This window comes from Panulirus ornatus, chromosome 4 (assembly GCF_036320965.1).
Source record: "Panulirus ornatus isolate Po-2019 chromosome 4, ASM3632096v1, whole genome shotgun sequence".
Taxonomy (NCBI): domain Eukaryota; kingdom Metazoa; phylum Arthropoda; class Malacostraca; order Decapoda; family Palinuridae; genus Panulirus; species Panulirus ornatus.
Window position 1 is genome coordinate 6043242 of NC_092227.1, and position 26325 is coordinate 6069566.

General features: G+C 39.7%; 1 protein-coding gene across 3 annotated transcripts in view; it reads right to left on the bottom strand.

Moving 5' to 3' along the window:
• Positions 1-5980: 5980 nt before the first annotated feature.
• The window catches only part of LOC139765369 (uncharacterized), a 34695-nt gene continuing 14350 nt past the window's right edge, over positions 5981-26325 (bottom strand). For 2 of the 3 annotated variants that reach the window (XM_071692748.1, XM_071692757.1), the window contains exons 5-10: positions 23796-24003; positions 22556-22704; positions 20341-20451; positions 16657-16820; positions 11304-11507; positions 5981-9197 (exon numbers count right to left, since the gene is read on the bottom strand). In XM_071692748.1, the coding sequence (XP_071548849.1) occupies positions 8976-9197; positions 11304-11507; positions 16657-16820; positions 20341-20451; positions 22556-22704; positions 23796-24003 (1058 nt within the window). In that variant the 3' untranslated portion in view covers positions 5981-8975. The remainder of the gene's footprint in view (positions 9198-11303; positions 11508-16656; positions 16821-20340; positions 20452-22555; positions 22705-23795; positions 24004-26325) is intronic. The other variant, XM_071692756.1, reaches the window with a different exon arrangement.

Here is a 26325-nt window from a genome sequence, read left to right on the forward strand (position 1 = left end):
TATATACATATATATATATATATATATATATATATATATATATTTTTTTTTTTTTTTCATACTATTCGCCATTTCCCGCGATAGCGAGGTAGCGTTAAGAACAGAGGACTGGGCCTTTGAGGGAATACCCTCACCTGGCCCCCTTCTCTGTTCCTTCTTTTGGAAAATTAAAATAAAAAAATGAGAGGGGAGGATTTCCAGCCCCCCGCTCCCTTCCCTTTTAGTCGCCTTCTACGACACGCAGGGAATACGTGGGAAGTATTCTTTCTCCCCTATCCCCAGGGATAATATATATATATATATATATATATATATATATATATATATATATATATATATATATATATATATATATATATTGCTTTGTCGCTGTTTGTGTAACTAAATTATACATTTCCCTTTTCCATAGCCAGAGGTTGAACCATTATGTGACATTCATTTTCTCATTTCATTTCAAGCTAGAAGTTTCAGTTTTCTAAATTATTTCTTACTTTTTTTATATGTATATATATGTATATGTGTGTGTGTATATATGTGCGTGTGTATGTATATTATATGTATATTATCCCTGGGGATAGGGGTGAAAGAATACTTCCCACGCATTCCTCGCGTGTCGTAGAAGGCGACTAGAGGGGATGGGAGCGGGGGGCCAGAAATCCTCCCCTCTGTATTTTTTAACTTTCTAAAATGGGAAACAGATATATATATATATATATATATATATATATATATATATATATATATATATATATATATATATATATATATAGTGACCTGAAACGTTCTAATCACGAAGGGTTCTTTCTCAAGCATTCCCTGCGTGTCGTAGAAGGCGACTAAAAGTGGAGGGAGCGGGGGGCTGGAAATCCTCCCCTCTCGTTTTTTTTTTTTTTCATTTTCCAAAAGAAGGAACAGAGAAGGGGGCCAGGTGAGGATATTCCCTCGAAGGCCCAGTCCTCTGTTCTTAACGCTACCTCTCTAACGCGGGAAATGGCGAATAGTTTGAAAGATTTTTTTTTTCATTTCATATAACTATAGCAGTAAAAGCATTGCGGAAGATGAAAGCCGGCAAGGCAGCGGGTTTGGATGGTATTGCAGTGGAATATATTAAAAAAGGGGGTGACTGTATTGTTGACTGGTTGGTAAGGTTATTTAATGTATGTATGATTCATGGTGAGGTGCCTGAGGATTGGCGGAATGCTTGCATAGTGCCATTTGTACAAAGGCAAAGGGGACAAAGGTGAGTGCTCAAATTACAGAAGTATAAGTTTGTCTAGTATTCCTGGTAAATTATATGGGAGGGTATTGATTGAGAGGGTGAAGGCATGTACAGAGCATCAGACTGGGGAAGAGCAGTGTGGTTTCAGAAGTGGTAGAGCATGTGTGGATCAGGTGTTTGCTTTGAAGAATATATGTGAGAAATACTTAGAAAAGCAAATGGATTTGTATGTAGCATTTATGGATCTGGAGAAGGCATATGATAGAGTGGATAGAGATGCTCTGTGGAAGGTATTAAGAATATATGGTGTGGGAGGCAAGTTGTTAGCAGTGAAAAGTTTTTATCGAGGATGTAAGGCATGTGTACGTGTAGGAAGAGAGGAAAGTGGTTGGTTCTCAGTGAATGTAGGTTTGCGGCAGGGGTGTGTGATGTCTCCAGGGTTGTTTAATTTGTTTATGGATGGGGTTGTTAGGGAGGTGAATGCAAGAGTTTTGGAAAGAGGGGCAAGTATGCAGTCTGTTGTGGATAAGAGAGCTTGGGAAGTGAGTCAGTTGTTGTTCGCTGATGATACAGCGCTGGTGGCTGAAGCGGAAGTGAATCATAGGGTGGGGGAGGGGGCGAAAATTCTGGGAGCCTTGAAGAATGTGTGGAAGTCGAGAACATTATCTCGGAAAGCAAAAATGGGTATGTTTGAAGGAATAGTGGTTCCAACAATGTTGTATGGTTGCGAGGCGTGGGTTATGGATAGAGTTGTGCGGAGGAGGGTGGATGTCCTGGAAATGGGATGTTTGAGGACAATATGTGGTGTGAGGTGGTTTAATAGAGTAAGTAATAATAGGGTAAGAGAGATGTTTGGTAATAAAAAGAGTGTGGTTGAGAGAGCAGAAGAGGGTGTTTTGAAATGGTTCGGTCACATGGAGAGAATGAGTGAGGAAAGATTGACAGAGAGAATATATGTGTCAGAGGTGGAGGGAACGAGAAGTGGGAGAACAAATTGGAGGTGGAAAGATAGAGTGAAAAAGAGTTTGAGTGATCGGGGCCTGAACATGCAGGAGGGTGAAAGGCGTGCAAGGAATAGAGTGAATTGGAACGATGTGGTATACCGGGGTCGACGTGCTGTCAATGGATTGAACCAGGGCATGTGAAGTGTCTGGGGTAAACCATGGAAAGTTCTGTGGGGCCTGGAAGAGGAAAGGGAGCTGTGGTTTCAGTGCATTATTACATGACAGCTAGAGACTGAGTGTGAACGAATGGGGCCTTTGTTGTCTTTTCCTAGCGCTACCTCGCACACATGAGTGGGGAGGGGGTTATTTCACGTGTGGCGAGGTGGCGATGGGAATGAATAAAGGCAGACAGTATGAATTATGTACATGTGTATATATGTATATGTCTGTGTGTATATATATATGTATACGTTGAGATGTATAGGTATGTATATTTGCGTGTGTAGACGTGTATGTATATACATGTGTATGTGAGTGGGTTGGGCCATTCTTTCGTCTGTTTCCTTGCGCTACCTCGCTAACGCGGGAGACAGCGATAAAGCAAAATAAATAGATAAATAAATAAATAAATAAATAACTATAGATCAAGTTACGGAGCACAGGAAACATTTGTTATGTAGGATTGATTAATTGTTTATTTTTCATGGGATTCCCACCAAATTCTAAACAAGATCACGAACTTCATTTAAAGAAAGACCTCCAGAGTCCAACTTTGACATAGGCTATGCCTTTGTCCCGTCACCGAGTGCAGGTTGCCTTGCCTCACCCATCAGTTTATGCTATATTAACTAGTAACTAGCAACGAGTTAACTGTCATTGGTTAAAACGATCGCCAAAGTTTGACTTTGATCACCAGTCAAGACAACAGCCAGATATCGTTCGATAGGCAACCGATAACCAGACATTTTGGCTAAACACGGGGGCGTATCTAGAGGAAATACCGCCTATGGCAAGCACTGAAATTGCGTCCCTGGCTTGATTGAAAATGTACATGCAGTGGATGTATATAAAAATATATGCAGTGCACTTATAGACTGTTGAAGAGTTAGGCCAACTTAAATTTATATAAACTTAAAGACTTAAAGACTTATTTGATCAAAATTGTAACGCAGAAGTGGTAATGCAACTGATAAACTGGTAATTTTGTAACTTACCTTTCGCCGCGAAAGTTCGCTGGATGCAGGGTTGCCGAAAAACAGTCTCATTGTTTTCAGGCTCTTTCTATAATTTGTTAATGCCATATTGAACTAAAACCATTTAATATTACTATATGTCGCAATGTTTCACGACATTCTTCACTAATCACTAACTGCACCAGTTGTTAGTTCATTTTGGCAAAATACGTAAACTGTACGTATTCACATACTTTTACGAGGATAACACATAGAGCATATCCATGTACTAATTACTATATAGTCACGATATATCACAATTGTAAACTAATATTTCCACTATATTGTTCACTAATCGCTGACTCGTATAAAACTGAATGTAACACAAAGTTCATGAACTAAAAATTATGCACTTGATATTCGTGCTGGAAATATATCATTGTCTCATTTGAATCACATCTAAATTTCTGTGACGTGTTCGTTATTCACTTGAATTTTTTTTTTTTTTTGTAAGAATGGATCAATTGCATTTCATTTTCCCATGATATAAAGGCACACTGAATTTTGCAAGGCTGAGATTCACGGGCCTACGTGGTATAGTGGTTCGTGTCACTAGGGTTGTGCCCACATGGGATCGAATCGTGGGGCTGGACCATAGCCGGGTCCCATGCTTAATCTAGGCTGTGTATGTGTGCCTATATACATAAGGGGAAGTACATTGTACAGTTACACAGAGTTAACAGACGGGACAACACGATTGCAAAACTCTCTCTCCCCGTAACTCACATATAGTTATTTCACTTAATACACTACATATAATACACTTTACGTGTCTCCTTCCTGCCTCAAACACCGTCTGGTTGGGACTGGCATAGTTCACCCTGTCCTCTGGGGGTTAGTCGAAGCTGCCTGACAGGTCACATAAGCAGTTTGACAATCGAATTGGGAGTTTCACCAAGTCCTGTAGGCGACCAAGCACTTATTTCTTTTGTCATTAGAAAAGTAACTTTGTGAAATTTATTATCAAAAGGAAATAAATATATTTCTAAAGATTATATCGTCTAGCTGATGGATTTTGATTAACATATGCACAGGGCCGACCCGCTCTTGACGAAAACAAGCAAACCAGGAGGCGGGATCTTGTCCCTACTGTGGCTGGTCTAGCGACGTCGCATATGCCCACCAGTGACAGTGACGTCATATCATGCCGCGTCCGCCTCTAACGCGTGTCACAGTCACCTGTGTCAGGTGTCACATTGTGTTGTCTCTGTAACACACATGCAACCTTTCAGGCACTCTCTGGAGAAAAACACACACGAAGACAGTTTATCTTTAATTTAGACAAGAGCCGGGTGACCCACCATGCACCTACCCTACCAAAGGCTCCTCCGCCAATGTGAATTTCTTGTGAACTTCCAAGTTTTTGAGTGTGTGTGTGTGTATGGGAGGGGGGGGGGGGGATAAAAAGCTGCCCATCTCGCATTTTCTCCCACTGAAAGAAGCTCAGATAAAGCATAACTCATTAAATCATGTTGTTGATGCCTTGAACTTTTTTTCCCCAAGTGCAGTGTAAGGCAAGCATGATTTAAGTTATACCGACATGATGCTCTGTGCCGCTTTATTCTCAAAAAAAAAAAAAAGAAGGTTTGATGACGATAGGTCAGCCAGGATGGCTGACAATATGAAACTAAAATTGCTACCAGCAACTCGAGTAGATCTGATGCACAGACAGAGTAAACCAAACACGAATCTGGGAAAAAGCTCATACTGCTGTGTCAAACTTGCAAATGCCATGAGGTGAAAGAGCGAACTACACAAATGCCATCTAGATATAATATTGCCAAGGCCTTCTGTATTTTGGATTGTGAAACTACTGATGATAGTGATAGTGATGAAAATATGGATGGTGATACAGATGAATTTTCACATTTAAGTCTATAGTGATTGTTATGATAAGTTGCCCAAGGCTGCCCTGCTTTCAGTAGCAGGGAAATGTAGAATACTCTGAAGTGAGACTTTTGTGACGAGACTACTCCCTATGATAAAGCCTCACCAAAAGTCTTCCCACTCAGTGTAAGCTTGATCATGCCAAGTCTGGCACACACACACACACACACACATATATATATATATATATATATATATATATATATATATATATATATATATATATATATAGAGAGAGAGAGAGAGAGAGAGAGAGAGAGAGAGAGAGAGAGAGAAAAAAAAAAAATTGGAACGATGGAGTATATTGGGGTCGACATGCTGTCAATGGACTGAACCAGAGTTTTTGAAGTGTCCAGTTCATCCCTCCAGCCTTGACGAGATTATTAAGGTACACATTCAGCTTCTTATAGTTACTTACAGCCCAAAATCAGCTGAAAAGGTTAAATACGCTAATAACCCACTTTTGCCAGAAATCCATATTTACAGGCAGTTCCTATCTGCCTTTTAGATAAACAATTCTTGAGGCAGTAATAGAATGGTTAGCAGTATATGTTCCTGAAAAATGAAGTGCTAAGCAAAGCAGCTCTCTATGGGGTAATTATATCATTGCATATATGGAGATGTGTTCATGGTGTTATTTTTTTACCTTGAGATATATACAGTATTGTATATGAGGGTTACAGGTATTAATAGGCATATTATTAAAGTAATATATATTTACAATTTAATGAATAAATAAACAGTGTATAATATTGTTTTAAGAAATAACTGTCATTTGATGAATAGTGATGATTACAATAGAATGAGAGGCAATGTGGTGGTGAGATGCAACGGATGGGGGATGGAAGGCAGTGGATATCACATGGCTCTGCTTTGGATGAAGTCAATACATCTCTGTCGCTGAAATTATGATTTAAGTGGTGACAACAGAGGTAGTGATGATGATGATGTAAGTGGTGATGATGGAGGTAGTAGTAGAGGTGAGGGATATTGTGGTCATTGGTGAGGAAGTGATAGGTCAATCAGTTTCTTTGGTAACACTGGCTGCAGGACTGCCAGATGCTATTGAACTGCTGATGTCTAACCACAAAATTGAGTATAAGTATAAATGAGGAATGATGTATTCCTTCAACATCTGTTAAGCAACATCTTTAAATATGGCATGAGAAAAGCTTTCTAGAAAGGTGGGGGTGATTAGAGAGGATGAGGGGAAGTGGAAACACACACCGGGCATGTTGCTAAGCATTCCTCAACAGCAGACGTTCAATCCACTACCACATCTTCCACCACACACTTGTGCTTCAGTTGACTATACACACATGCTCCTTGAACAAGTTACCTTTGACACTATCAACTAGTTGGTTATCATGGTAGAAAGCATCTCCAGCATCAACCTGATGCTCATCAGCTTTAAACCACCTCAATACTTATAATTTCACATCCCTAACATTTTAGATGCACTAGCAGCACTGGAACATGCAAGCCATTTTGCAGATACGATGGGTACAAAATAGCCTCAACATTTTGAAATATCAGCGAGTCAGCAAGAATGTGTGCACAGTGTAAGCATGGCAGAATTTGTACTATATTAACAAAGGAGAGCAATCAACACTGATAGAATGTGAGCATATGTGTGTAGGGTGCTATGACTGGCTGAGTGAGTAAGAACAAAGAAAGCTGCTCTTGGCATGTTGTGAGTGTTTGGACTCATGACTTTTGACTTCTTTTCAGGATTTTTATAATTTTTTTTCTGGGAAAAGTAGAGCACCTTGAAACAAGAGCACTATAATGAAACTATTCTAAGGGGTGACACTAACCAGGGCATTACTGTATGCTTATTCACATAGCTGGCTCCAATATTATATTGCAACTTTGCAAAAGTCCTTTTCTACAAAGATTGGCCACAACTCTTTCTAACAAGCCCACACCCTTCACCAGCACTTTTACTCTCTGGCAAACTCATCATCCCTTAAAATACGGTTTTTTACACACAGAAAAAGGCATCATCTTAGATCAACACATTAGAAAAATGGACTGTGCCACTGATCAGCCGTGAGAATGATGTGAGAGCATATCCTGACACTCATTAATTCTTTCAGCAAGTGTGGGTGGCATGCTTGTCACTGCACCACCAAGCACAGCCAAGTATTGTGTTGTGTATATTAATGTCTACACCTGCTTGTTCAAGAGGATTTTTGACCATTGTTCTCTGATGAATATGCAATCCAAGCTGCTTAAGTTTCAATAAGATCACACATGCTCACATACACTCACATTAGAATTGCTTCACATTACGAAACATTTTTCAAATATGTAACCCTTGGTGAAAGATGTACAATTCCTGTTGTACATTCTTGTAAAGATTACCTTTAACAGGGAAAATCTTTTGCAACTGCTCCAAATTTGTCACACCCTGCCTACACCTCCTCAGTCAGATGTTTGTGCATGCCACATCCCTCCTAATGATCGCTTTCCCATATACCTTACCAGGTACTGCATACTCAGCAAACCTTTACCTCTGTAATTTGAGTTTTCGCTTTTGTTTCCCTTGCCTTTACATAAGAGACCTCTGCATACTTTCTAAGGCACCTCATCTTAGCCATACTAACCAATCAACAACACTGTCGTCCCATTTCTTTAGAAACTCATCCACAATCATATCCACTAATCCCACTTTGCAACACTTATGCAAAGGTTCTACTACCTCCTCTATTTTCTTCATACCAGTTGCCATTCTGGACACGAAGTCTTAAGAACACTACATCTTCCACCCTATCATTTCTCAATCATCACTCCTTCGAAATTCTCACGCATCCCTTTTTAAACTCCTTTGCTTCTTACCACTTCCAATCTTCTCTCCTCAATGTTGCTCCCATTCCTTATTTTGTACTCCTCAACCTTAACTGGCCACTGGCAGAGGGCAACTCTAGCACAGTATTTGCAGGGGCCCCTACCTAATGTTCCAACTGACTACTACCTAGTGCTCCTGCCTAATGTTCCTACATAATGCTACTATCTATTGCTCCTACCATTTTGCCAGGACTAGCACAAAGTGCACACCACAGGAAAATCTAGAATTATGAAGAATGTGCAGTATAAGTTAAGTGTTGTCAAGTGTTATGTGTGACAAGGAGAAACTGCATGTTTGTGGACAGAATGCCAGTAGTCCACATGTGGGTGAGGCAGAAAGAAGAGACAGCTACCTGGATCAGAGGAGTGCAACTTGACAACCACTGAAGTGCTGCCTCACTATACAGTTGTCACTAACCCTCCTGATACCTAGGTGGGTAGTAATGGTAATATACCTCCCTTGTCACTGGCTGCCTACCTACTACTACATTCCGCTTTTCATCTCCTTCCAACATATTTTGTTCGTCTCTCTAAAATTCATTTGACACTCTCATCCTAACTCCCATTTTGCCCTGTTTTTCAGCAATCAGATGAAGACGAAATTTTCACAAAGCCCAAAGAGTTACCAATAGTTAATTGAAAATATAGTGAATTCTGTATCATAGGAGCACATCCCAACACAAGTATATCGCTATCAAATTCACTTCCAGCATGAATATCCACTTCCTCATCCAAGTTTACACATGACACAAGATGCAATGGATGTACATGTGCTGGTACATGGCTATGGGAACTCTCTAATTGGGTTTCTTGAGTCTTGCAATTTTCTTCTTGTGAAGACTTCTACAGACATGTCAATTCCGTAATATCAATCATACAGCTATGTTCAGATTTGTGTTTTGGTTCTTTTCTTAGGTCAGTCAGAGAGACTGACACTTTTTCTCTGCTTGCCATTTGAAGAAGTGATGGCCATAAAAACCAACGTTCAAATGTGGTACCACCGTGTACCCAATTTATGAGGGAGGTTAAGTCACAGAGTAATTGGAATTGCTTCAGGTAGCTTATCTGAAAAGAAAATACCAGAATTATTAGGTGTTACGGTAATTATTCTTAAATATTGAAGAACATGATCTTTATTTTTCAAAAAACTACTGTCCTATGCCACATTTGCTCACTAGTCTCTAGCTGTCATGTGTAATGCACTGAAACCAAGGCTTCCTATCCACACCCACACCCCCACAGACCTTTCCATGGTTTACTCCAGGTGTTTCACATTCCCTGGTTCAGTCCATTGACAGCACATCGACCCCGGTTCACCAAATTGTTCCAATTCACTCTATTCCTTGCACGTCTTCCACCCTCCTGTATGTTCAGGCCCCGATCGCTCAAAATTTTTTTCACTCCATCCTTCCACCTCCAATTTGGTCTCCAGCTTCTCCTTCTTCCATCCACCTCTGACACATATATCCTCTTTGTCAACCTCTCCTCACTCATTCTCTCCACATGTCCAAACCATTACAACACACCCTCTTCTGCTCTCTCAACCACACTCATTTTATTTCCACACATCTCTTTTACCCTTTCATTACTTATTCGATCAAACCATCTCACACAACATACTTTCCTCAAACATTTAGTTTCCAACACATCCGCCTTCCTTCATACAACCCTATCCATACCCCATATACATATCAGTTGGTGAAGAGAGTATGGAAGAATAACTTGAGAAATATGAAGAAATAAGTGACACAGAAAGTGACACCAGAGGGACTATACAAGAAGTAAGCAGGCCTTCATGGGAGTCATCCCCAGCAAACTTACGCTTGTGGAAGAAATCACACAGCTACTACATCCAATCTTTATGCTCTCAATGTTTCATTTACTCTTACCTTAAGCCGTTCTTCATTCAGTCTTTCTTGATATCCTTGTCCACAGGTCTCTTTTTCAAGCTTGCTCACTTTAACCATCTCTGTCACACATCTTTTGTATTTTCCTACAACCAGCATAAACATTTTCACTTGTGAGTACTATTTCTGTGTCATGGGAAAAGAGTTTTACACTCATAGTATCATGTCTTTAACTCTCATGTATGTATGCACACACATAGCCTTACCCAGACATCCCACATGCCACAATTCTTAACACACTCACATCCAACAGCCTCTCTTTTTCATACCTGTCAATAAGCATGTAATTCCATTATGCCCATAAACCTCCAACCCTACTCACCCACATATACGTACATATGCATCTTTTTTTAAACAAAGTTTTCCAATCATTATTTTTTCAATACACAACTTGACAAACTTTTCCCTTTTTCAGTTACAACAGGGACCCATACTCCTCGATTATACCTTCAATTATCATGTTGTTCATTCCTGTATTCATATCCTTAAGAACCTAGATTTAGTCCCCTAATGCCCAAACTGCCAAAGGACTCAACAAGCTCTTCCCAAAAAGCACTGCTTTCTTCCCAACTCCACTCACTGTCAGGTGCATTAGCTCTAACACTCACTACCTCATATAGCTTACTTTTCTTATAATCCACATCAGTGTTGTAGTCCCTTCCTTACACATTTTAACATGGTCCAACAGCTCTTTTTTCATCATACATGCCATCTCCTCTTTCACTCTTGTCTTCTCTCTAACCCTAGACTTTACCACTTGAACATTTCCCAAACAGTCTCTGTCCTTCCCTTTCAACTCATTTTCCCTGACAACCAAAACATCCGTAAAGAAGCAAACCATACAACTCAGAGAATCATTCAAGTACTGTGGCTGGGATAAATCTGTGGTTCTGATTACTTTTAAAGTATTGCTAACTCACAGAATATGTAATCAATCATGTCTATATCACACCAGGTACTACCCCTGACCTTTATAAAAGTCAGTCTATGGTGTCCAGTGGGGCTTTCACACATGATCATGGCATCTTGTTTCTAATGAAAAGATCCATGAATTCCTCAGTCCCCCAAAAGAATAATAAGATGAAATACAATGAAAATTAAAATATATAAAAATAAGACAAATCAATCAAAAATTTGAATCTAGGAAATCATTGTTGGAATATATACAAAGAAGAATTCAGAGCAAGACAAAAACAAAGAGTCACCCTACATCTGTTTTAAAACTCAATGATGACCTCTTATCCCCAATCAATAAACCTCTCACCTGGTGAGGTACAGCAGCACTGGAAGGCATGACAGCAACAGCAACTTTGTTATGATGTTTGAAGCAGGAGTCACTGACATACAAAAGGGCATACTCCCATTGGTGTCTGATGGGCATGACACTTTTCCCCTTCAGATCTTCTGGCATCAAGAACAACACACGGTCAGCTGTTTCGATCTGCTCACTTGTCCAGTGTTTAGGGTTCTGGAACAAATTAATTCACCTGAAAACATTTTCTGCTAATCACAGTAGAATTATGTACTTCAGATCTCTTGTGGCACCAGTTAGGCTATAATGGTAGCCATCAACATTTTGACTGTTAGAATTCCATTTGCTAATACTTCATCATAACTGTCTGACATTATCATATTCTATCCCCCATAAATTGGTATTCATAAGTGGGACTCAGATCCAATTAGGGGTTAGTAGAATTTCTTGTGTTAGCAACAGTGACAGCCACACCTCATAGGTGTGGAAGTGTAGAGAACAACGTATACAAGCAAAGCTTGAAGAAGGAGGGATTATAACTTTCCTGAATATCATTTCTTGATGTAGTGAATCTCTCTCTCTCTAACAAGTCAGAACCACTTTTTAGTTAACTTATAATAAAAAATGAGGACAAAAACGGTAAAAGTGGAACCGCAAACACACATGACAGGATATTCACTGCTTGGCATGTTGTCAAGACAAATCATAGATACTGGCCATAGAACAGTTGAAAATTAGAATAAACAAATCATGGAAAATAATAAACATCAATGCAAAAAGCTTCATAAATGAGACTTTAAATCAAGAAACTATATATTGTAATCCTTAAATGGCAGCCACCATCAACTGATACTTTCTAGGAAACAGCAACCAACTTCATTTGATTTTCTAACTTTTCTCACCTCTGTTTATGTTCCCAGATGATTTATGATTCCATCTGATCCATATATATCATCGCAACCTAACACAGCTGGGAAAGACATCACACATCACAGTAACCAATACATCATTAAAGAGAGTGTAAAGGCATAATCTTGGAATAAAGCCAAATTCATATGCCAATTATCCCAGTCAATTTCATATAATGTTCTTTCAGTAGTGTGTATATTTTTGACAAAAAGGTTATCTTTTATACATCCATGTAAATAATGCTGTGTGTATATATATGATATGTAAATAATGTAAAATTGCTTAAATGTTTGTTACTGATGTGTATATTCACACATGAATAAAATCATATATGTGTGTAATGCCTTTAGAAGTATGCAGAATGAAATTACACCTAAACAAAAGAGCAGTCATGGGATATATGGGGTCCCCAAAGAATGATGGTTCACAGAGCAACATTTCATGACAGCAACATACATGAATAAGGGTACAAATTTGTAGAATGACAAGTTTTCACAATATTGACAAATCTTATGAAAATTCATATTTTTCAGTATCCTTTTCTATTAATAATGAAATATTTTAATTTATTGTAAGGTTTTCAGTTGAAATGCCTTTTATAACAACATTGGATTGTAAAAACCTAATGTCACTCACAAAGTGTCACCTTACTGATGTTACCTAGACTTGTTGGCACGTAATTGTCTGTCACCTTACCCAAACTACTAATTCCCAGAGAAATGAGTTTGGTGGTCCAATCTACAGCTGCCCCAGTAATATTGCCCCACGACACCCATACTTGATGTTAAACAGTGGCAAGTCAAAAGTGGCTGCTGTAATTATTTAATCAAATAGATGACCTGACCATTTCCATGAGAAGAGCTGCTCTTAGGGATGTCTGCAGGATCCAGCAGGACATGATGGAAGGCACAAACCTGGTTGATCTTGGAGAAAACCCTTGAGCCACAAAGGTCAAAGAATTCTTGCAGGTGAAAGACAGCATAGCAATCTGGGCACACTAAGGTGTTTAAAATGTGGTAGTTGCCATAAGGATGTCACTCACTGGGGCAGAGTTTGGCACCAAGTGCAGGTTTCATGCCCATCAGCTGTCTAGGGAATGGATGATCCAAACTCCAGCACTTATTGAACTCCACCTTGGTGACCATCAGACATTTAGGAGAGAGGTGTTGTGTTTTGGCAAACGTGGGTGGGCCATTGGTGTTGAAGAGGTATGTAACGGAATGCTTTAACAATGGCAGTGTCTGGTGGTGGCTTTGTGATATTGGAGCATTCCAATAAGATGTTGGTGAATGGCACAGAGGATGTGGAGTGATAACAGCAATGTGGGGAGTTGTGGGAGCAAGAGAGGTGTCCCTTGTAGAGCACTGGAACTTGTTCCTCGAGTCCACCATGAGGTCATGATGTGCCAGGAATTCATAACCTATGATGGGTTGTTGGACTTTGGCTATGAGGAAAACTCAATGGCATGTCTGCTGGAGGTCTAGGTCTAACATGAAAACAGGTCACTGCATGTCACCCTACTCAACCTACTAACTCCCAGAGAATTGAGTTTTGTGGCACAATGCATGGTTGCAACTGCAGTATCACTCCATGACACCCATACTCAAAGTTTGTGGTGGCAGGTCAAAAGGTGCCACTGTGATTATTTTTTCACACAGACGACCTGACCATTTCCATGAGAAGAGCTGCTCTTACAGACTTAACCTCAGTCCAACAGTATGGAAAGAGGTCAGAGCTTGTGATATGTGACTGCAATATCTCCAATTCCCTTTTGGAATAGCTTACCCCAGCCCACCTTTCTGCCCTGACCTCGCTGCCATTTGTATATGCAGGCATCACAGAAAGAAGTCATTCAAGTTGAAACTGGCCTTTTGACACATGCTTGCTTACTAATGCCTTGACATCTGCCATGGTGCTGACTCAAAGAGACTACTGTGGTGTTTTCTTAGTTGGTAGCAGCCCTCTTTGAGGCCACAATTCTTCATCTTCATACCATAATCCTGCATCTCAAGTAGCTCACAGACCTGAGCTACCTCATCTTTTATACCTTAACCAATAAAGCACTATTGTTAGTGTTAAATATATTTTTGTGTCCCACATAACTAACAAAAACACCTACTAAAGATTCTTATCATATTCCAGTCACTCTGGTTGGCAAAACTTTTTTAATGTTCTTTTCCTTTAATAATGAATCATTTCAATATATTGGAAAATTTTAATTATAATGCCTGTTTTAGTATGACATCAAGGAAAATAACATGAAATTCTTGGTACCATTTCCAGCTAAACAATGTCTCTCATGTAACATCTGAAAGTTACATATTCACCAATGAATTTCATAATCACCAGACTATTGCAAACCCATCATTTCATTAATATATATACATTTTGTCATGCTTAACCACCGTCTCCCGCATTAGTGAGGTAGCACAAGAAAACAGACGAGGAATGGCCCAACCCACCCACATGTATATACATAAACGCCCACATACGCACATATACATGCATATACATTTCGACATATACATACATATACATATATACACATGTACATATCCATACTTGCTGCCTTCATCCATTCCCTTCGCCACATCTCCACACGTGAAATAGCATCCCTTCCCTCCCCCTCCCGTGAGGCAGAACCAGGAACAGAAAAAAAGGCCACATTCGTTCACACTAAGTCTCTAGCTGTCATGTATAATGCTCCAAAACCACAGCTCCCTTTCCACATCCAGGCCCCACAGACCTTTCCATGGTTTACCCCAGACACCTCACATGCCCTGGTTCAATCTATTGACAACACATCAATGCCAGTATACCTCAGTGTTCCAGTTCATTCTGTTCTTTGTAAGCCTTTCACCCTCCTGTATGTTCAGGCCCCGATCTCTCAGAAGCTTTTTTACTCCATCCTCCCACCTCCAATTTGGTCTCCTGCTTCTCCTCCTTCCCTCCAGCTATGACACATATATCCTCTTTGTCAATCTTTCCTCACTCATTCTCTCCATGTGTCCAAACCATTTCAACACACCCTCTTTTGCTCTCTCAACCACACTATTTTTATTACCACACATCCCCCTTACCCTTTCATTACTTACTCGATCAAACCATCTCACACCACATACTGTCCTCAAACATTTCATTTCCAACACATCCACCCTCCTCCACATAACCTATCTATAACCCATGCCTCACAACCATATAACTTTGTTAGAACCACTATTCCTTCAAACATACCCATTTTTGTTCTCCGAGATAACGTTCTCACCTTCCACACACTCTTCAACACTCCCAGAACCTTTGCTCCCTCCCCCATCCTCTGACTCACTTCTGCTTCTATGGTTCCATATGTATATATCAGTCCATTACACACCTACTCAACTATAACAAACAACTGTCTGGTACACACTCACCTGTCTATTACAATACTAATGTGTATATTACATACTCATTACCACCCATCTATTACAGTTTCTTATATCAATAAACACTAACCTGCCTGATGCACACTCACTGCCAGCTGAACTAAAAAATCTGTTACACAGCCACCTGTATAATAGACACTCTGTTACATTCTCTTCTCTGATGCATTCATCTGTCTCTTAAATATTTCCTGTAAATCACATTGGCTTACCTCACAGAAGTAAGTCACTTGAGTGACTATTACACAACCATCTATCACACAGACACCTATATCATATATCTATTACACTTAACCCCCTGTTAAACGCTTATGTGATTGTATCCACCTACCTGAAATATACACATCTGTCAAACCAATAAGTCTGTAATACTTTTTTGTGTATTGCATATTCACCTGTTTTCACTCATACTTTTTCTGTTACACTCCCGTGTGATTCTCATTCATCTGTCCATTACAATAACAACTGTCACATTCATGTCTTTTACTAACCTACCTGTCTGCCATAAATCTTCTGGTCCTATTATCTATTCACTTTTGAATATGTCTGTTACATTGCTACCTACCGCTACTCAACACACCAATTTACAAGTATGTTAGAGACACAAATTTCTATTTCATATTCACCCATCTCTTCAACTCTTGTTTGTCTGTTACAGACATATATGTCTGTGAAACACAAAGCTGCCTTTTACAAATCCACTTGTCTCTTACACATCTACCTGTTTGTAACACACTCTTCTTTCTTTAATGTCAAAGACTTAGATATCGAGAGACATTCTTCTCAAGGCCAGGCCATGAAAGAAACATGAAGGGGGAAAACATAATCTAAGAATAAAGGAAAAGAACAATCTAAGTGTCACTGAGGTGAAAAGCTTGCCTTTTAAAAAGAGGCTGTGGTAGCTGTCATGTGATCATCCATCTCTTATGCACATTATCCTCTGTTTTACTCAATATCAATCATCCATTCTAAACATCTATCTGTATGTAACATACCCACCTGTCTACTAGACAACCATTTGTCTAGCATATACCCACCTGTTTTCTGCCATGAATGTCAACCATAAGAGGGTTAATAAAGCCTGCTTCCTTCAAGAAGATGGCCAATTTCTTCACAAACACAAATTCATTTACAGCAGTAAAATGGTACACAAGCAGCAGTGTTGGTTTCCTGGGATTCTCCTTCAGGGCACTGTATATCCCTGTAAAGGAAGGATAAATTCCTAATATGAGTCAATCCCTACATTGTGAACACTGCTAGTAAGAATGGGGATTAATACCAATTAATTACACTTAAAACAGACCAGCTCATAACAAGACCACTTCATTTCATAATATAAAAACATTTTCATCAAATAATTCACAGACTACATCCTAATATTTCAATGGAAGATGAAAGTGCAAGTTGATTAAACATCAGAATATTATAAGCCTTACACAGCTGTTCTAATATGGGACTCTGGCAGCAGGTTAAGGACTATGTCTACTCCCAAGTCCTTCTCACATACAGTCTTGAAGCTTATATCTTGCTAGGTGAAACTAAAATTGGGTTGTCTTTCACTATATCCCATCGTCATTACATTTGCCAGGGTTGAATTTCATCAACCAGGTCTCGGACCAATTTTGGAGCCTGTTTAGGTCCCCTTGTAAGTTGATACAGTCCTCCTCACTTTTCATTACTCTTATGACCTGTGCATCATTTGCAAACATAATCAGGTAGGATCCCATACCTTCAGGCAAGTCATTGATATAGATCAAGAAGATTAATAGTCCCAGAACTGACCCCTGTGGCACTCTGCAGGTCACCTCAAACCATTTGGAAACAGCTCCTCTGACATGTGAACTTAGTTCCCTTTTTTATTATCATTATTTTGCTTTGTCGCTGTCTCCCGCGTTAGCGAGGTAGCGCAAGGAAACAGATGAAAGAATGGCCCAACCCACCCACATACACGTGTACATACATACACGTCCACACACGCAAATATACATACCTATATATCTCAATATACACATATATACACATACAGACATATACATATATACACATGTACATAATTCATACTGTCTGCCTTTATTTATTCCCATCGCCACCCCGCCACACATGGAATAACAACCCCTTCCCCCCTCATGTGTGCGAGGTAGCGCTAGGAAAAGACAACAAAGGCCCAATTCGTTCACACTCAGTCTCTAGCTGCCATGTAATAATGCACCGAAACCACAGCTCCCTTTCCACATCCAGGCCCCACACAACTTTCCATGGTTTACCCCAGACGCTTCACATGCCCTGGTTCAATCCATTGACAGCACGTCGACCCCGGTATACCACATCGTTCCAATTCACTCTATTCTTTGCACGCCTTTCACCCTCCTGCATGTTCAGGCCCCGATCACTCAAAATCTTTTTCACTCCATCTTTCCACCTCCAATTTGGTCTCCCGCTTCTCCTTGTTCCCTCCACCTCTGACACATATATCCTCTTGGTCAATCTTTCCTCACTCATTCACTCCATGTGACCAAACCATTTCAAAACACCCTCTTCTGCTCTCTCAACCACACTCTCTTTATTTCCACACATCTCTCTTACCCTTACATTACTTACTCGATCAAACCACCTCACACCACATATTGTCCTCAAACATCTCATTTCCAGCACATCCACCCTCCTGTGCACAACTCTATCCATAGCCCACGCCTCGCAACCATACAACATTGTTGGAACCACTATTCCTTCAAACATACCCATTTTTGAATCCTCCTCGTTCGAGGAGGATGAGCACTCCCCGCGTGACTCCTTCTTCTGTTTCCCCTTTTAGAAAGTTAAAATACAAGGAGGGGAGGGTTTCTGGACCCCCTGCTCCCGTCCCCTTTAGATGCCTTCTTCGACACGTGAGGAATGCGTGGGAAGTATTCTTTCTTCCCTATCCCCAGGGATAGGGAGAAAGTTCCATTAGTTCCCTTATACTTAGATATTCTTCTATCCAATGATGGAGTTTCCTTTCTTATTTCTGAATGGAGATTTAGCTTCATAAGCAGCATCCTGTGTGGTATAGTGTCAAATGCCTTTCGGCAGTCCAGATGCAGACAGTCCACCCAGTTTTCCCTTTAGTCAAAGATTGAGTTCATTCTCATTTAAAACTCTCAGAGTTACAAATGACCCTTTCCCTAAAACCATGCTGTTTCTCACTTATGAAATTTCTCCTCTACAGAAAGTTATCCACAGTACACACTTATCAAAGAAATTCTCACCTTAAAGAAATCTGCAATTCCATGCATGTGTATGTAACCAAAAAGAGGAAAGATAGGTAGAATGTTTAAGGGAAGAAACCTGGATGTTCTGGGTCTAAAAGAAACAAAGCTCAATGGTAAAGGGGTCTTAGGAGTAAAGTCAGGGGTTGGTGAGAGGGCAAGAGCTAAGGAGGAGTAGCACTATTTCTGAAGCAGCAGTTGTTGGAGTGTATGAAAGATTGTAAGGAAGGGAATTCTGGACTGATGTGGGTACATACGAAAATGAATGGCAAGAGATGGATGATTATTAGTGCTTTTGAACCAGGCCATGAGAAAAAGTAATTTGAGACAAGTGTCTTAGGAGATGAGTGAGTGTGTCAGCAGTTCTGATGCAAGAGACTGGGTATCAGTAATGGGTGACTTGAATGTGAAGGTGTAATGTGGCTCTTGAGGGTATAATTGGGGGGCATGGGGTATTCAGTTTTATTAACAGAAATGGTGTATAACTTGTGGAGTTGCTGGCAGAGAAAGGACTGGCGATTGGGAATAAATGGTTTAAAAAGATGGACATACACAAGTATATGTATGTGGGTAAGAAAGAGGGTAAGTGGGCATTATTGGATTACATACTGATTGATAGGCATGTAAAAGAGACACTTTGGGATGAAAATGTGCTGAAAGGGGTGACTGGTGGGATGTCTGATCACTATCTTGTAGAGGCGAGGGTGAACATTTGTAGAAATTTTTGTAAAAGAGGAAACAATATTGGTGAGAAGAGAGTGGTGAGAGTAAGTGAGGTTGGAATAGAGACTTCTGTGAAGCAATACCAGGAGAGACTGAATGGCAAAAGGTAAGTGAAAATGAAGCAAATGGAGTGGGTGAGGAGTGGGAGGTATTTAGAGAAGCAGGGCTGGCATGTGTGAGAAATACATGTGGGATGTAAAAGGTGTTTGGTAAGGGACAGTGAGTGGTGGGATGAAGAAGTAAGGTTGCCAGTGAACAAGAAAAGAGAGGCATTTGGACAGCACTTCCAGGGAAGGAGTACAAGTAACTGGAGCATGTATAAGAGAAAGCAGCAGGAGATCAAGAGGAAAGTGCAGAGTTTGAAAAAGAAGGCAGAGGTGAAGATGTTTTGCATTATATATGAGGATATCATTCTTTTCATAAGGAATACAATTATCTTCTCTAAATAGTATTCAAAGAAACAAGTACCCCCTTTAATAATGATATGAATATTCATTTTACTATATCTATTCTCAGTATTGTAATGAGAATGCATAGCTAATCTACAATTTCAGTGTTCTGAATTCAACTTTATCTACTCTTTTTCTTAATCAAATATTTCCTCATCATTTTTCACACTCATTTCACCTCTATGCATAGTTTTACTGCATTACTAACTAACTGGAAAATCTCAAGTCATCACTGCAAATTCAATATTTTTTTATAATCAAAATTAAGACAGATGCACTTTCAAACAAGAGAGAAACAGCATACCTTTTTTTGTACGCTGAACAAAATACCAAGTCAGGAAGAGAATCAGAGAGATGAAAAAGGTTCCAGTAATAATGGTTATCCACTTCTGTAACACCATACTGTGAGGGATCACTGAAAATATATAGGTACCTTTAATAAAAACCATATTTCAAACAAGGAGCTTACCTTAACACCAGAATAATATAAAAACCAACCATGATAACTAAAAATCTATACTGTGGATCAGGTGTTTACTTTGAAGAATGTGTGTGATGAGAAATACTCAGAAAAACAGATGGATTTGTATGTAGCATTTATGGATCCAGAGAAGATATGTGAGAGGGTTGATCGAGATGCTTTGAGGAAAGTTTTAAGAGTATATGGTGTGGGAGGTAAGCTGCTAGAAGTAGTGAGAAGTCTTTATAAGGATGTAAGGCATGTGTAGGAGTAGGAAGAGAGGAGAATGATTGGTTCCCAGGGAAGGTCGGTCTGTGGCAGGGATGTGTGATGTCCTCGTGGTTGTTTAATTTCTTTATGGATGAGGTGGTTAGGGAGGTAAATGCAAAAGTTTTGGAGAGAGGGGCGAGTATGCAGTCTTTAGGGGATGAGAAGACCTGGGAAGTGAGTCAGTTGTTGTTCACCCATGATACAACGCTGGTGGCTGATTCAAGTGTGGAACGCAGAAGTTGGTGACTGAGTTTGAAAGGAGAAAGTTGAGAGTAAAAGTGAATAAGAGCAAGGTTATTAGGTTCGGCAGGACTGAGGGGCAAGTTAGCTGAAATGTAAGTTTGAATGGAGAGAAATCGGAGGAAGTGAAGTGTTTTAGGTATCTGGGAGTGGACTTAGCAGTGAATGGAACCATGGAAGTGGAAGTGAGTCATAGGGTGGGGGAGGGGGCGAAGGTTCTAGGAGCAATGAAGAATGTGTGGAAAGAGAGAACGTTATCTCGTAGAGCAAAAATGGGTACAATTGAAGAAATAGCAGTTCCAACAAATTATATGGGTGCAAGGCATGGGCTATAGAGAGGGTTGTATAGAGGAGGGTGGATGTGTTGGAAATGAAGTGTCTGATGACAATATGTGGTGTGACATGGTTTGATTGAGTAAATAATGAAAGAGTAAGAGAGATGTGTGGTAATAAAAAGAGTGTGGGTGAGAGAACAGAAGATGGTGTTTTGAAATGGTTTGGACATGTGGAGAGAATGAGTGAGGAATCTTAAAGATTGACTAAGAGGGTATATATGTCAGAGGTGGAGGGGACAAGGAGAAGCAGGAGACCAAACGAGAGGTGGAAGGATGGAGTGAAAAAGAGTTTGAGCAATTGGGGCCTGAACATACAGGAGGGTGAGAGGCATGCAAGGACTAGTGTGAACTGAAAAAGATGTGGTATACTGGGGTCGACATGCTGCCAATGGATTGATCCAGGGCATGTGAAATGTATAGGGTAAACCATGAAAAGGTCTGTGAAGCCTGGATGTGGACTGGGAGCTGTGGTTTCGGTGCATTACACATAACAGCTAAAGACTGAATGTGTACAAATGTGGCCTCTTTTGTCTGTTTTCCTGGCACTATCTCACTGACGCAGGGGTGGCAATGCTGTTTCCTGTGGGGCCGGGTGGCGTCAGAAATGGATGATGGGAAGCAAGTATGATTATGTACATGTTACATATGTATATGTCTGTGAATATGTATGTTTATGTATGTATATGCTGATATGTATATGTGTGTATATGAATGTGTATGCACGATTATGTATATATATGTGTGTGTGTGTATGAGTGGATGGGTCATTCTTTGTCTATTTTCTGGTGATACCTCGATGATGCAGGTCACAGCAATCAAGTATGACAATAACAATGAGATGAGCATGACTGGTGCTTTCAGTTACCCATACCATCTCAGCTACCTTTCAAAAATGAGAATAAAGGACTAATGTAACAATCTATGAAACTGTACATGCTGACAGTACACAAAAATTTAAATAAGTACATAATTGTGGGGAAAGCTGGGACCCTTTGAGCACAGAACTCCCTTTCTCTACTGCCCAAATAGGTAGGTAGTCATATTTATATTAATCTTATCTTTTACAATGATAATCCATGACTTCAATCCATTGGGCACTCTCAGGAATTTTATACCCTGAAATGTGCCTATCTAATGAAGTGCTTCAGGAATTTCTGCATGGAGCATCCTGCACTGCAGCAGGAAATGATAACAGACTACTCAAGTGAACTTACCAAATTTAGGAGAGCGTGAGAGGTAGCAAAGTTGAGTTGGACATTGAGTGGAAATGATCTGTGTGGTGATCTCAAAGATGCCAGGCTCTGGTAAGTTGAATATCACTGTTTCATGTGACCAATCATCCTCATGACAGTACACACTAGGCCTAGCAAGGAGCAAAATACCTATTTTAGTATTGGTAGAGTATGAACACTAAATGTTGTAAATTATACTATATGCATAATTTGGCACAAAAAGAAGTCAAGGTGTAAGACGACAGAGTGGGAACAAAAAAATGTGTAATCTCAGATGTGTGTACAATCATGTTTTTTTCATACTTATACACTTATACATTATCTATTAAGTACTTATATAAATTAGAAAATAAATTTTGCTGATATCTATCTATATTATAACTCATAGCATCAACATTTTATGGTGTTCTATATACTTAGACTTCATTATGGAAAGTACCTGCATATTCACTGAATAAGAAAAGGCTTGCAATGCAGTCACTAGTAATGTATAAAGGAAGAAAATTGTGTGGGGGCCACTGATGAGCCTATTCAAATATGTGTTTATACTTTTCTAACCAAGACTGTTTTTCTTAACCCCAAAAATATCAAAATGATTGTTATTGTGCTATAGGGAAATTAGTCTTTTATAAGATGATGGAGGGCTAACTGCCAGAAAGTCTTAGACTGTAAAATGTCTAGGACTTTTGAACGTTCCATGAGAAAGCAACAGTGATGCGATGATTTCCTTCAGTAGAAAACTGGAGAGGTATACTAAATAAGAAGCTCAATACAATACAACCAAAATACAGTGAAAAGAATTCCTTTGGGGCACTCCTAAAAAGGCAAGGTGTAACATCTCATTCTTATGTAAAAAGGACTTCAACCTTTGGCTTCTGTCATTCAAGTACCAGATTCTTAATAGCAGGGTTCAAAGCTCCAGATAATTGGTAGTTTTGAGCAGAATGATAAATGTAACAACATAGTCATTACTATGACAGACTCTGATTGGATGATGACAAGGCCAAAATAAGCAAGCAGCATAACCTCTTTTACTTGAATCAGCATTATTTCTCTCATGATCTTGGCATCATCTGCAAATATATTTAAATATGATTCCAGAGTATCTATGTAAGCATGCATGTGTGCATGTATGTTTCTATGTTGTACGTATGTATGTATGTATGTACTTCAAGAGCCCTCTGGAGGCACATCTGACATTTCAAATGTTCAGTGTAACTACCTTTCAGGTCCCTTAAGAATGTAGTTGTCTGTAAGGATGGTCTGGTTGCAGATGAATCCATCCAAGCAGTGCAAGAGAGAGATATTGTAAGTGAGATTGGCTAAGGGTACCATTTGCAGTGTTACTGGCACCTTCTTCTCCAGCAGAATGTGTGTTAGGTGCACATACTGGAACACCTGCCAATCCTCCAGCCTAGTTCCATTAACATCTGTAATATGTGATACACCAATGTTAGTTATATTTACATGCAAACACACACACACACACACACACACACACACACACACACACACACACACACACACACACACACACACACACACACACACAGACAAAACATGAAAATACCAGACACCAAATGGGAATTATGAAGGAGCAAGATCAAAGGATAATGCAACTACAGCTAGAACTAAGTAAATTAAAGAAGCAGATCAAGGACTATGAAGGGAGCAATGTGACCAGAGAACAGAAACACAGATTAGTAAAAGGAATCCAGGTGATACCATATCAGAAGAAAGAAGGTGAAGCCAATAATAAGAAGGCAAAATTTGATGTACTACAGGCTGTGCAATCTGTGGAAAAATTTGATGACAATATTGGACAAGAAACTGCATAAGCATTACCAGGACACTTTCAAATGAAGGAAAGGACAAAAATGCACACTGAATATATTGAAATAATATCATAAGATGATCAGATAGGGAAAAGGATATATACAGACACAGTGACTGATAAAACAGAAAGCAAGGAAGATTAATGGAAAATTTGAAAACAGATCAACAGAGTGCTAAAAGTGAAGAGGAAAATAGACCCAAAGACACAAACAGAGCTAAACATTCCCTATGGTAAATGCTGAATTCCCATAGGTAAAGGATCTCCGCTCACATGTGAAAAGATGTCATGGCATCATGGCAGGAGTTTTGATAGCTGAAGAAAAATGTAAAATTTGTAGAACTAGGAGGGCAGTAGGTAAAGGAAAAGCAGGTAGTTGAGAGACAGACCTTCAGCCAGATGACATTAAAGTTTGGGACTCGAGGTGTGCAACAGATGTAATGATGGGATAAACACAGACACCAGCTTTGAATCAGATATGGATATGAAAAAGGGGCTAATGAAAATACCATTGGACAATTGGGTCTCATAGAGGTAAAATATTAGGAAAGGTAATAGACAGATGGTGTTCAACAGCAGAAAGGTTACTAGAGAGGTTGCTAATTGTTAGCATAGTGAACAGAAAAAGAGGCAGGTCTATAAGAGAGGGAAAGGTTGTGGAAGGGGTTGGTACTACTAATGTCTGAGCCCTCCCTCTAGGCACTGGGATTAGGAGTCACAAGTTCATTGGACTCTATCATGAACCTGATTTGATTTGAATTGATTGTGCAGACAGAAGATGGCAACAGAACTTTTGAGAAAATATATGAGGTTTGAGCCTTTGAGGAGGATTAGCACTCCCTGACTGGCTCATTCTTCTGTTCCATCATTTAGAAATTTAAATATTTTTTCCCCTTAGGCATGTACAGTGCCATTGTGTAAAGGCAAAGGGGATAAAGATGAGTGTTCAGACTACACAGAGGCATAAGTTTGTTGAGTATACCTGGAAAATCATGTGGTAAGGTATTGATTGAGAGGGTGAAGGCATTTACAGAGCATGAGATTGGGAAGGAGAAGTGTGGTTTCAGAAATGGAAGAGAACATGTGAATCAGGTGTTTGTTTTGAAGAATGTGTGTTAGAAATACTTTGAAAATCAGTTGGATTTGTATGTGGCACTTATGGATCTGGAAAAGGCATATGGCAGGGTTTATAGAGACACTTTGTGGAAGGTTTAAAGAATGTAAGGTGTTGGAGGAAAGCTGCTAGACACAGAGAAGTTTTTATCAAGGGTGAAAGGTGTATGTACAAGGAAGAGGAGAGTGACTGGTTCCCATGAAGGTTGGTCTGCAGCAAGGGTGTGTGATGTCACCATGGTTGTTTGATTTGCTTATGGATGGGGTTGTGAGGATGGTGAATGCAAGAATTTTGGAGAGACGGGCGAGTATGCAGTCTGTTGGGGATGAAAGGGCCTAGGAAAAGAGTCAGTTGTTGTTCACCAATGATATAGTACTGGTGGCTGATTTGAGTGAGAAACTGCAGAAGTTGGTGACTGAGTTTGGAAGTGTGTGTGAAAGGAAAAAAGCTGAGAGTAAATGTGAATAAAAGCAAGGTTATCAGGTCAGCAGGATTGAGGGACAAGTTAGCTGGGATATAATAGTTTGATTGGAGAAAAATTGGAGGAAGTGAAGTGTTTTAGACATCTGGGAGTGAACTTGGCAATGAATGGAACCATGGAAGCAGAAGTGAGTCATAGGATTGGAGGGGGTCTGGGAGTGATGAAGAATATGTGAAAAAGAGAACATAATCTCAGAGAGTAAAAATAGGTATGTTTGAAGGAATAGTAGTTCCAACAATTTTACATGGTTGCGAAGGCATGCGCTATTACAGATAGAGTTGTAGAGAGGGTGGATGTGTTGGAAATGAAATGTTTGAGGAATA